Source organism: Sorghum bicolor, chromosome 5 (genome assembly GCF_000003195.3).
Source record: "Sorghum bicolor cultivar BTx623 chromosome 5, Sorghum_bicolor_NCBIv3, whole genome shotgun sequence".
Lineage (NCBI taxonomy): Eukaryota > Viridiplantae > Streptophyta > Magnoliopsida > Poales > Poaceae > Sorghum > Sorghum bicolor.
Window position 1 is genome coordinate 5,077,543 of NC_012874.2, and position 13,207 is coordinate 5,090,749.

Here is a 13,207-nt window from a genome sequence, read left to right on the forward strand (position 1 = left end):
GTGTGAAACTCCAATAGTTTCTGGCTGCAGTTTCACATTTGCATGCCTATATAACTACACGAATGCCTCCTCTCTTTTCCTTCTCTTTTCCTGTCAAGAAGCGTTCTTCATCTTTGAGGTGACCATATTTTACTCAGAACTTGTATTTCTAAATCCTCGATTGGTTTCTCCCCTCACCTTCTCTATTTTCTCATCTGCAAAGATGTCTGACCATCCTGATGCAAGTCGGCGTTCTCTGAACTTCTTGGATCAGTTCCTTGCTGACGGTCAGATCATAGATGACGCTCTCGATGAAGCCACAACAGTCATACAGTCCACAATCGAAGGTCTTCAAAAAGAGGCTTCTGACCATCGAAAGAATCCAAGAAGGTACATCAAGAGGCCACGAGAGGAAGCACATCAAAAACTAGTGGATGATTATTTCGCAGAAAATCCTCTTTACCCTTCTCATCTTTTTCGCCGAAGATTTCGTATGTCTAAGCCACTGTTTCAACGCATCGTTGATGCCTTGGGTCAGTGGTCTGAGTATTTTACTCAGAGGGTTGATGCAGTTAATCGGCAAGGACTGAGTCCACTCCAGAAGTGTACTGCAGCTATTCGCCAATTGGCTACTGGTAGTGCTGCAGATCAATTAGATGACTACTTGAAGATAGGAGAGACCACTGCAATGGAGGCATTGAAGAATTTTGTGAAAGGGGTTAGAGAAATATTTGGTGAGAGATATCTGAGGCGTCCCACTATGGAAGATACTGAGCGCCTACTCAAACTTGGTGAGAGACGAGGTTTTCCTGGAATGTTTGGCAGCATTGACTGCATGCATTGGCAATGGGAAAGATGCCCGGTTGCTTGGAAGGGTCAGTTTACTCGGGGTGATCAGAAAGTGCCAACTCTGATACTTGAAGCTGTGGCCTCTCATGATCTTTGGATTTGGCATGCATTCTTTGGAGCAGCGGGGTCTAACAATGATATTAATGTGTTGAACCAGTCTACTGTATTTATCAATGAGCTTAAAGGACAGGCTCCTAGAGTGCAGTACATGGTGAATGGAAATCAACACAACATTGGATACTTTCTTGCTGATGGAATATATCCTGAATGGGCAGTGTTTGTGAAGTCGATACGACTCCCTATCACTGAGAAGGAGAAGTTGTATGCACAGGAACAAGAAGGGGCAAGAAAAGATATCGAGAGAGCCTTTGGTGTATTGCAGCGTCGATGGTGCATCTTAAAACGACCAGCTCGTTTATATGACCGAGCTGTACTCCGTGATGTCGTGCTAGCGTGCATCATACTTCACAATATGATAGTTGAAGATGAGAAAGATCAGGACATTATTGAAGAAAATCTAGACCTAAATATGCCACCTAGTTCATCAACCGTTCAAGAACCAGAGTTCTCTCCTGAACAGGATATTCCGTTAGCTAGAACTTTAGAAAAGGATACTTCTATTCGAGATAAGACGACTCATCGCAGACTTAAGAATGATTTGATCGAACATATTTGGAATAAGTTTGGTGGTCATGCACGTAGAACTGGAGTTTGAGATATAATACATGTAATTGTTTTATATTTTTGTATCATTTATTTATATATATGGATGGTATGTCTGAATGCCCATGATCAATTACTTTGGTTTCTGCAGGGTGCCATTGTGGAAGTGATCTCTGGTTTCTGCAGGGTGCGGAGCAAGGTTAGTGCTGGGAACCTGATCACTGTCAATGAACCTGATAGCACTATGGTTGGTTTCTGAAGGGTGCTCGATCATGTCAATGAACAAACTATTTTTTTTGTCTGTACAGGATGAAGCAACGATGTCCATCCAATGTGTTCTAGTTTATGGGTTCAACTGAAGGCTATCGGCTGCACTACTATCGTTGCATTTTTTTTATTTCGAACTGCTCTATGTATCGGTTACCTGAACTGCTCTACGCCTCTACTATGTTTTAGTGACCTGAACTACTATCGGCTGCACTACTATCTTGGTTATCTATGTTTCGGTGACCTGAACTGCTATATATGAATATGGGTTCCTGTCAAAACTCTTTATTTTATCATTGTTCCTATACCGTTTCTGCTGCAGTGATTAACATGCAACGTTTGGGTACAAATGGCTACATGGCCAACGGAGCATATGATCTGATCGTTTGACAGCAATTAAATGCTTTAGTTTGTTTTGGAAATGATGAGATGAAACACTGCATTGTGGAGTATAGTTTCATCAATTATTTCATCCTGTGAAAGCTGATGTGGCGTTTTGGAAACCGTGAAGTGAAACAAGCACTGAGATTAGCCTAATGATATTAGCAACGGCTCATTGTTGTCGTCAGGGAACACAGACGGGCATGCCATGGCCACTAGGTTGTCCGATGTGGTTGCCATGCAGCGCAATCTCCGTGTGTTAGGCCATTTGTCGCCGAAAAATAACAGGAGGACCATTTTGGGTGGCTGTTTGGGTGGGCCCTAGGTTATTGTATGAGATGCAACTCCCAATTTGAGTGGAGATAGAGTGAATATTCATCGCCACCAAAAACAGGAAGAGCTCAGATGCACTTTCACGCTACTGTATATTGTTGCATAATAGTGTCCATATTTTGCATTGGCTCACCTGTTTTACGTGTCGTGAATTTATGTTGGCTTCATGTGTGTGTCTTGAGTGTCCAGCCCATACCCATGAAGTGTGTTCCTGTGCTAGCTTCACGTGTGAAAGCACCTTAATTATTCTAGATGAGGTGATACATATTGGGTTTGTCTCTCTATTTTAATTGAACGGTTCCATTTCTTATCTATGTATTACTGCCAAACAAATTGTACCTTGTAACCCACATGCTTGTTTGTTAGTATATATAATTTGATTAACTGTTTCCATTATCTATGTGTTGTAGGAATTTGTCACATGTTCAGCTCTGACAGAAAAAGCAAAGCTTAACAATAGAATGTCCATCTCTGACGACACTAGCTTCCCCTTACGCTTAAAATGAAAAAAAAACTAGAACCGACAATATAATGTTCTTTGGACATGATTTACTATGGAACATCCCAAAAATTGTAGGGAAGTTTCCCAATAGTTTGTAATAGGGAAAAGTATGTCCGGGAAATATTATTGCTTAAGAAAATGTAGCCTACTATTCATTCTTAAATACTAGGGAAAAAATATTTTTCCCTACAATCTGAATGGTAGGAATCATGATCCACGTGGGACATCAGCAAAATTTCTTTCCCTTGATATCATCAGATGAGACAATTTGTTGTACAAAATAATTGTTGCTTTGAGCATTAACCAATTTAACTTCTTACTCTTCTGATTAGCTCGTTTTTATTCACACCTTTGGCTTTGTTTGGATGTAGTCGGATTCACATTAATGCACATGTGTTGAGGTGGATTGGAGTGAAACTTGAACTAAATTCCACCCCAATCCACAACTACACACATGGATTGAAGTGAATCCAACAACATCCAAACAAGGCCTTGGGTGGATGAGACAGATGGTTCTAGGCTGAGGAGAAGGCGTGCTAAGCTAGTTACATGTTCGACTTATAAGGCTGAGGAGATGGTGACACGAAGGAATCCTTGTCCTAGCTGACGCATCTTCTAGGAACAACTATATTCTGATAGATATATAAAAGCTGCTCATGAGCAAACCTTCATTGCAAGATACATAGATTATTCAGATGAGTAAAAGCACATTAATTGAAAAGAACCTTCCAGGGATTCCCACAAGCAGTGATAAAAGAATATAAATAATCACAGGGTAGTGGATGAAAATATGTACTTGACATAATTTGGTATCAATTCCAGCTCTGGCTCAACAAAGTGCCCAAACAACACGAGTAGAGTACACACTAAAACAAAGCAAGAGACGGGTGAATCGAGGTGCTGGAAAGAAAGCTGCGTGCATGGTATGTTTGGAATGGGAGGCGAAAGGAAAGTGAGCAGCTGAGATGAAATTACTGGACACGTAGTGTGAGGACTAACTTAACTGCATTTGCGCAACCGCTGCTGCTCGTAAATCTTCTAAAGCAAGGTGGAAGAAGGCTTGCACAAGCGAGACGGACGAGTCGCTGGTGTGTTGTGTGTTGCTGTTGGTGGACACACACTAGGGCAGCATCTATAGGTGGAGACATTGGTTGGAGCATTTTATGATTATTTAGATCTGACTCAGCACTTGCCTCTTCGTAAATAGATGGCATATTTTCTTAGCAGGCACCGGCCTCTTCGTAAATATATTTAATATAAAAAAGGTTACTTTTGGACTATACTAGCGAAAATGCACGTGCGGGATGCACGTGTCTACATACCATTTGGTTCATCTTATCCTAGTATTTGCAAGAATCAAGATAAATGGGTTAATGTAACATATGCTGCTGATGCTTTACTTGAACTCTTCAAGTTGGAAGGCAAACAATACCTAATAAGATTAATTCACAAAACTCTTTTAAAATGGACATGTCTCTGATGAAGTCATCCAATCGATATAGTAATAATATTTGACAAGCCAAGATCCAGTGATCCACACAAACACCAAAATCACACAAGAGATCAATGGAGTATCCACCGTACGTGTTTTTCCACTTCAACCACTCGCTGTAAACTTTGTTCTGCAGGTCCAATAAATCTATGTGAAAGCAACTTTGCTCCTTTTAGATTTATCTTTAGTTATTGAGCCAAATGCAGATAATTCAATTTGTTGATGATAGTATATCAGCATATCCCAGCATTACACTCGTAATTTCTAGGTGCCCAGAGAATCACAGCAGATTGAGAACGCCATGGCAGCCTCCTATAAAGCCCTTGTATATACTAATATAGTACATATATATATATGCGGCATTTAACTTTTTGAAATGCTCTAGTCTTTCCAGCTCAGTAGTTCATCTCGAAATGGGACAGTATCAATTTAGGTCTGCATGAGTATCCATCTGGCATTTATTTATATACAAGAAAAATAATCCAAACTTAAATTGCTTATTAAAATGTAGCAAAAATAAGTAAATAAATTACAAAATAGTGCTTCATTTTAATAAAAAAATAATCTAACTTAGTTATTATTAATATGAAAGAACACTATTCACTATTTTATAATTTATTTATGTACAAGAAAAAGAATCCAAACATATTTATTGTTTCTTGTTTTATTGCTAATTAAAATGTAGCAAAAAATAAATTACAAAATCGTAAATAGTGTTCTCTCATATTAATAATAACTAAGTTTGAATTATTTTTGTTGTTAGCTTATTAAAATGAAGCAAAAAATATATATATAGCACTAAGGGACTCAACCTAGGTGTTTGTGTTAAGAAATTGACTTCCTAACCAATTGAACTACAATGAAGTTGTATCAACTAATTTGGAACAATATTACTTGTTCTAACAGCTTGGTGCCAATAACAATGGCGTCATACCGTGTAACCTTGGCGCCAACCTAAGGGTCTATTTTATGAAATTCCGTAGGGGCATATTTCAGAGAATCTTTTTAGAAAAGTACTAAAAATTAAAAAGACAGAATCTTTGATTACGATGCACCTCCAGCAAATAAAAACCTTGATACAAACCATATTGTTGAACGATTAAGTAGACAAAATCAGCCAGTGTCAACCATAAAAATATTGCTAATGAATCTGGGACCAAAAATAAGAGCTTTACTTCTTAAAGATGTTGTCATTGGGGGAGATGCAACTGCCTTATGCATACTTTTAGTATCTCATCAACCTGAGTCTGGACAACTATTTAAGTCACAAACCTAGATAACAAAATAAGACAGGTTAGTTTTAGGTATTGCAGGAAAAGTATGAACTACTACAGAGAATTCTAGATAATAGGAACATTTCTCCCATTTCCAGATCTTTATTTCGAGTTAATGTTGCCTTCAAGTAAATTGATGACCATGCAGGTCAGAAACACCAATACCTTATTTATAAGCATATATTTTTCTTCCCCTGCTCTTGCTAGGCCAAGTGTTACTGAATTCAGATATTAGAAACCTTTTGTATTGTCGGGTGCTGTTGATCACTATTATGGCCATACAAAACGTGCAGTACAGTCAGTGTCAATATTTGGACATAGAAGCTAATCCCTATACCCCTAATTTGTGCCGTCTGATTTGATTTTAATAAGAAAATCTCAATTATAACTTCATTCTGGTTAGTAGCATGTAGAAGTATAAGAAAAGTAACGTGTCTGCATAAAGCCATAATGCCATGAGAATATAAGTATAAGAAAATAATAATTCATAAAGACAACTATTTAGTAGTGCAAGAATAAGCATGCACAATTAATCCACTAAAGATAGTTATTTTTTGAACACCGAAAATATGTGCTTGGTAAATCCAGACACGAAGAAAAAGCAGGGGTACCGTAAGTGCAGTGTTTGACCTTATCTACTATACAACATTCTCAGACTTCAGAGAGCCGCCAGTGGAAAGTTTTCATTTCCACTGGCCCCCAACGCTGGTGGGTCTGAAAAACGCCTGTAGAAATATGTTTGAAACCACTAGTATAGAGCTTTATTGTGCTAGTGATGGTTCCACAACTATCAGACTGTTATGAAGAAAATATGAATGGGTCCACATTTGATTTGTACCAATCGATTGAGAGAGAGCCGAGTATGTAAGGAAATCAAATTAGTATAACTTAGGTAATAATACTGTGAAAGTTGTTGCAATTTAAACCAACCAACCTAAATAACATACCATCAGCACAACCAAATCTAAACTAATTTCACCATACTGAGGAAGCCGTGAGTTTTTATAACCAAGCAATTATTCATGTTTGCTCTACAATTATATCAAGGAATCTAATATAAATCTTAATCTGAAATTTGGCATTACCTTCGTGGCAATTGTTCAAATTTCCTCAGAGAATGATGCCTGAGATCCCAGCAGCATGCTTCTTACAGTCGATTAATCCACAAACAGGAAGATAGCTTCATATTCCTGGTAGTTGTTTAAGCTGCCAACTGCACAATTGCATCATTCAATCAACTAACAAACAAATCACATTAGAAAAAGTCTAAGCTGTCATTCTAATTACTTCCTGAGCAACCTAAAATCAAAATGCATGTTTGCAGACATTTTTTATTGCAGAACAAAACACATCGAGGGTTGAGCTCTGTTGGGGAAATGTTGCATGCATCGGAAATCGAGTTCAGTGTGCAGGAAACATGAGGCCAGACACCAAAAAAGGCAAACAAATCTCAGTGGAATTTCATCAAAGACATTAATATTCAAATATAGTTATGTAGTTATTTTTTTAAGAATTACAGTACAACTTAGACGCTCACAACACGCATGCACACTTACCCCTATGAACACACATAGGCAAACCCTACCGCGCTATGAGCACATCCAAAGGACAGAACCGACACATCTTGAGATTGACGAAGTCACCACAGGCACCACGTTGTCGACGGGATCGCCTACCACTGAAAGCATAGGAATAAATCTAGGAAATTACAAGCACTGTGCCAAGTTGAGGACTTGAACACCTACCACTAAAAGCGTAGGAATAAATATAGGAAAATGCGAGCCTCGTGCTAAGTCGAGGACTTGAACCTAGGTGGGCTGGTTCCACCACAACGAACCCAACCAACTGATCTATGATCAGTTCACATTATATAGTTACTTTGAGTGTATAAAGCTTGACAACACTTGTGCTTTTAGGATATAAATGATCCCACCCAACATGTTTATTAGTCTGTTTAACAATTATTCGTCTCATTGTTGTCAGTGTCACTCTCAAATCCTTGCTGCAGATGACTATTCACGGTGCCATGGGCAAACATTCATTGCAAGATATGACTATTGAGATGAGGAAATGTGTAACAATAGAAAAGGCAATTCCACCTCAAGCTCAATATAAGGAGGTGGTTTCCAGTTCCACCTGTAGGTCAACAATGTGACAAAGCAACACTAGCATACAATACACACTTAATGTAAGAGGATATATAGATGGATGAGTAGCAGAGATGGAATGAGAGGCACATGAACGGTGTGTAGGGACCTGGGAATGGGAGGTCGGAGGAAGGCAGTTACTAGGGAGGTGGTCTTTTCTTAGAGACTCACGGACACATAAAGTAGGGATATGGCTCTTCTGCTCAATCCCTGCTTCTGACCCCTCTGCTACAGGCCTCGACCTAGAGGCTTGGACCAATGTAAGGAGGATAAAATTGGGAAAGGGGCCTCGGAGCATCACGGACTGCTATAATATGAGAATACAACATTTGCCTGATCGACGGTTTCTGCCTTTTAAGCAATAAAATTAGTCTTAGCATCACATTTATCCCTTTTTGTTTCTAATTAGGCATGCTCGAGTTGCAGCTTAGATTGTGCATCATGTTAGACGATTGTATTGAATCCACTGATGTTCTTTGTTATAATGATTCAAGCACCTTTTGGAGATGCATTTCTCTCGTTATTGGAGCACAGAAGTGTCTAATTCATACAGAGGTCCAGAACTATCAATTTGTCTTTCTAAAACATGTTCATGTGTCACTTGTTGTTTTCATTGTGGCAATGAGCTGAGCTCTTTGTGCAAGATATGGTGGTTTTCAAGAGTGAATGTAGCCACAGCATGCATAATTACTTACATATAGTGTTTTCTGTTCCCCAAAGTCATGTGGCACAGCCACTAGTCCTGCAAGCGGGGCGCCAGGAGCTTACAAGACAAGCCCGAAGACGCAGGCACCAGCGGAGGCGGTACCAGCAGATAGGACATGGTCCGTCCTAAGAATAGGACGTCAAGCAGCGAACGCTGGCTTGACCTTCTTAAGAAGTGTTCGCGACTCAGTTGAGAATCAAGCAATAGAAAAATATCTTGTCTTTTTCATAATTTTCGACATAGGGCGCAGATGGGAAAAACCTTACCCCGAATCCTATCCCTCAAATTAAATGCTCTAGTCTCCTTCCACGCCGACTTTGTCCGGCCTACTATATTCTATGATCCTTAGGCCTTGTTTAGTTCCCAAAATTTTTCAAGATTCCCCGTCACATCGAATCTTGCGTCACATGCATGAAGCATTAAATATAGACGAAAACAAAAACTAATTACGCAGTTTATCTGTAAATCGCGAGATAAATCTTTTGATCCTAGTTAGTCTATGATTGGATAATATTTACCACAAACAAACGAAAGTGCTACAGTAGCGAAATCCAAAAATTTTCTCAAACTAAACAAGGCCTTAGATCTTCACTGGGGGATGTGGATAATCATTGCGAGGAGGAAGGGTGGGCAAAATCGGCATGGAGGGAGAGTAGAGCATTTACGACCACAATTATGGCACATTTATGGCACATGTGAGCATGTAGATTCAATCATTGATGAATAATGAGAAATTAAGTAAAAATTTAGAAATAAGTTTCTATGTAGAAATTAAGCAACCATAACAAAAACACACCAAAATATTTATCCAGTTGCAATGGATAATGAATTGAATTTCCTGTTGATAGTGTCATGAAAAATTTAAAATAATAGATACATATGACACAATCAGATATTACGAAAATAATGATACAAATGCCACTAAAATTCTCTGCCAATTAGATAATCACACGGTGCATCAACCGCACCGTCATGCACATCACTACAAAGTGAAATAAACTAGAATCAGACTAGCCTCTAAGATGCGTGACAGCCAGCCACTAGAGCTAAGGATAGACCAATTCATGTAGCCAAATGCACACCATCCATGCATTTCCGACAACAGATCACTGGCCACTAATAAGAAACCGTACTCCGGAAAGCTGCCACCACTGCTCCACGCTGGTATTCATTAGCCACTCATGTGTCAGCAGGATGCATTATCGTGTTCTCCGTGGTTGCTCAGGTGCAGCATCGACCAGCCCACGGTGGCCGGCACAATGCTTGGCCTCCTTCACCTTGGCAGAGCTCCAATCTATCCTCGCCGATCTCGTTGGTTCTAGGAACAGATGCAAAGCTGAAGCACACATTATGTATATCTGTTGTATCCTGTGATACAAGTCTGGCTTCCATCATGCTATAAATATATACATGGAGCCTCTCCAAGCATTCCAGATGTGTCCATAGTCTGCACTTAGTTACAGCTGTTCAACACCGTGATCTACCGGTGTCAGTTCATTCATCGTGCTCGTGACTGATGAGCTGCCTTCAGAGAGCAAGATAAGATTGCCTTGAACAGTGAATGCATACAAAATGAAGCTGTTAGCATTAATACACCAGGCTATACTGGCTAGGAAATATTGTCACATACAGAACATTCATAACCGTGTATATTTGTTGGGAAGATGCTCTCCGCACTCCCCAGCAGTACGGTGAATAGTGAACCTTCTCACTCGGTGCCGTGAGAGGTCTGAGCTCCAACGGACAGCATGCTCATTAGTAGGTGAAAACAGTGAATGCTCTCTCCCCCTCTCTCTATTAATGGCGGTATCGCGCCCCTTATATAGGGCCTGGAAACCGACCTAATGACATTTACATAAATGCCCCATGACGGTGGGGGAATATTCCAGTATATTCTTTCATCGCAGTCTACTGACCCTAATACACCTGTGTAATTTCACATTGCAAGCCCTTCGTTCATCCTCTGACTGGGGCCTCAGCTGGTCGGAGGCTTGGATCCTCCGCCCAGTTGCGGATCCTCCGACGCTTTGGTGTCGGAGGTTCCTCAGCCCGGCTGGGCCGGAGGTTGCTCGACCCGGCCACCCCGGGAGCTCCTCCTTGGCCTGGTCCAGTCGGAGGTCCCTCGGCCTGGCTGCGTTCTCGCCATCCTCGGACCCGGGAAGGTTCCCCGGGGGTTCCTCCTTAGCCTAAGTGAGTCGGAGGTCTTCGGCCTGGCCGCGTTCTCGCCATCCTCGGACCCGGGAAGGTCGGAGGTTCCCCCCTTTCCTTGTTCGTGGGCCTCCGCCGGTGTCTCAGTCCCTGCACACACTTAGCACGACCAGACGAGTCGTCAACATTAGTATTTTCCAGTGAAGGATATCCTTCGACGCTTCAGGCGTCGGAGGTTCCTTGGGTGAAGGATAACCTTCGACGCTACCAGGGGGAAGGATGCAGCTGTTCCCCAACAGTTCCCCCCTTTTTGGGCTAATGGCACTCCTGCGGTCCATGTGCTCAAAAACATGCCGCGCTGCGGAGGCTACGAGCACGGTTGCTGCCTTCCCCCCTGGTGCGCAGGATGTGCTTGTTAGCATTGCTGGAAAAATGTTTCTTTTACTTAGTCATAACTTCCTTGGTTTGTTTGTTTTGCAAGGATACTATGGTCATTACTGTTCTGATACCTTGTTATCCTTCGCGATTTATATTTCGGAGGTTATTATAGTCGTTGGAGTTAGCCGTTGGTGATGGAGAATCGCAACGGTCGGGCCGAATCCTCCGCTTTTAGCCGTTGGGCGCGGGGAATCGCAACGGTCGCGTGGTCGCAGGCCCCCCCCCTGTAAAAGGGGATGCTGGGGAGCTTTGAGCTCTCACCCCTGCCTCGCTTTGACTGCACACTTTCCTTCGCCACATATTGCTCTCTGAGCTGCTTGCGCGCCTTTTGGTTGTGTTCAGTTCCCAAGTGTTGTCGGAGGTTTTAAGGTGGCTCAACTTCCTCCGCCGCGTCCTTCGAGGTCAGATTTTTCTGGTCCTTTGCGCAATTTTCTTAGTGTGAGGTCTGGAGGTTGGCTGCGGAGGTTTGAGGAGTGGATGCTTGAGGTGGCCGCAGCTCAAGATCTGGAGGAGACGTTATCTGACGTCGAAGCTTCTGTTGGTGACTTGGTCAGTGCGAAGGAGTTTGAGGAGATGGCGGCGATTACCTTTGAGTTTGGGCAGTCGACTGTGAGGACGGAGGATATTGCCGATATGGTTGAGGCTAGATTTTTCAAGGATGGTCGGGCGGAGGCTCCTCCTGCGGGTCAAACGGTGCCTGCGCCCGGGGAAGGTTATGCGGTGGTTTTTAGGGATTTCTTCACCTGCGGGCTTCGGATGCCTCCGTATCATTTCCTTCGCGAAGTGATGGAGAGTTTCAACGTGGAGCTACAGCATTTCAGCCCCAATGGGATACTAACCCTTAGCAAATTTGCCTGGGCGTGTGAATCCTACGGAGCCATGCCCCATATTGATACTTTCTGCTCGTATTTTGAACTTCAGCGTCAACCTAAGAAGGTGAAGGATGCTGAAGGTGTTGAGTGCATTGCGCAGTTTGGAAGCTGCGCGTTCATGCCGCGCCGCACAATGCCTGGGCCAAGGTGCGAGATCTCCTACTGCCAAAAGGGCAAGTGGGAGAAGGATTGGATGAGAGCCTGGTTCTACGTGAAGACCCCCGCTGCGTCGAAGACTTTAGATGACGGCAGCGTTGATAAAGTTTATCCTTACGCGTCGTTGATGAAGGAGCTGAAGCCTTTCTCGAAGGTTGATCCTTCGCAGGAAATGTCGGAGGAGCGTCTGGCCTGTGATAAGGCATTTGCGCTGGCATGCCGATATTCCGGAGGCCGGGATTTGGTTGAGGAGATGGTCGCTGCTGACTACTGGCCCCTTGGCCGCAGGACCGATGAGTTCACCATTGAGATGGTGCAAGTCCCTGTGTTTGGTCCTCCGGAGGGGTTACCGTTTCCCCGGTTTGGCTCGGGTATTCCGGAGGATGAGACCAAGGAGTCCTTCCTTGATCGAGTGGAGGTTTCCACTCGGAGGATCGTCGGGAAGATCTCGGAGAAGGAGTATCTCCAGCGGAGGTCTGCACTGGGCACGATGCCCCGCTTTAACCGAGTGTTTGAGGAATTGGGGATTGAATATGAGGATTACGTTGTTCCTCCGGATGTTTTGTTGGGGTTGGAGAAGAAGAAGGATTCCTCCAAGGCCGTTGCTGCGGCGGAGGCTAGGAAGAGGAAGGGTGGCGGCGCTGTGAAGCAACTTGCTAAGAAGCGCAAGGCGGAGGTTGTGTTGGAGACTCCTGTGGAGTCTTCCTCCGCTCGCTCTTCTGCTGCCGAGTCTAACTCGGTGGCTTCTGTTCCTGCGGAGGCTGCTCCTGCTGGTGGAGTTCCTGAGGTTGAGGCCTCACGCGCGGTCTCTTCTATACGCGCGCCTTTCGCGTCCCTTCTTGGGGAGGAGTCTTCCGATGCGGAGGCTCCTGAGGCGAGTCCTGCGCGGGAGGCGAATCCTGCGGTGGCCGAGAGTCCTGCGCGGGAGGCTTTGGCTGGAGGAGGATCTCCGCCGAAGGATGGGCAAGGGGAATCCAGTGATGAGGCAGAGTCAATCTCT

At 43.1% G+C, this 13,207-nt stretch overlaps 1 protein-coding gene across 1 annotated transcript; it reads left to right on the forward strand.

Moving 5' to 3' along the window:
* Positions 203–2,039, forward strand: LOC8070685 (putative nuclease HARBI1). Its single transcript, XM_002449012.2, has 3 exons — positions 203–1,555; positions 1,643–1,690; positions 1,800–2,039. Exon 1 carries the CDS (start codon positions 203–205, stop codon positions 1,541–1,543), a length of 1,341 nt encoding a protein of 446 aa, XP_002449057.2. The 3' UTR covers positions 1,544–1,555; positions 1,643–1,690; positions 1,800–2,039.

Excerpts from the sequence above, each read along its gene's own strand:
- LOC8070685 (XM_002449012.2), top strand. The coding sequence starts at position 203 with ATGTCTGACCATCCTGATGCAAGTCGGCGTTCTCTGAACTTCTTGGAT.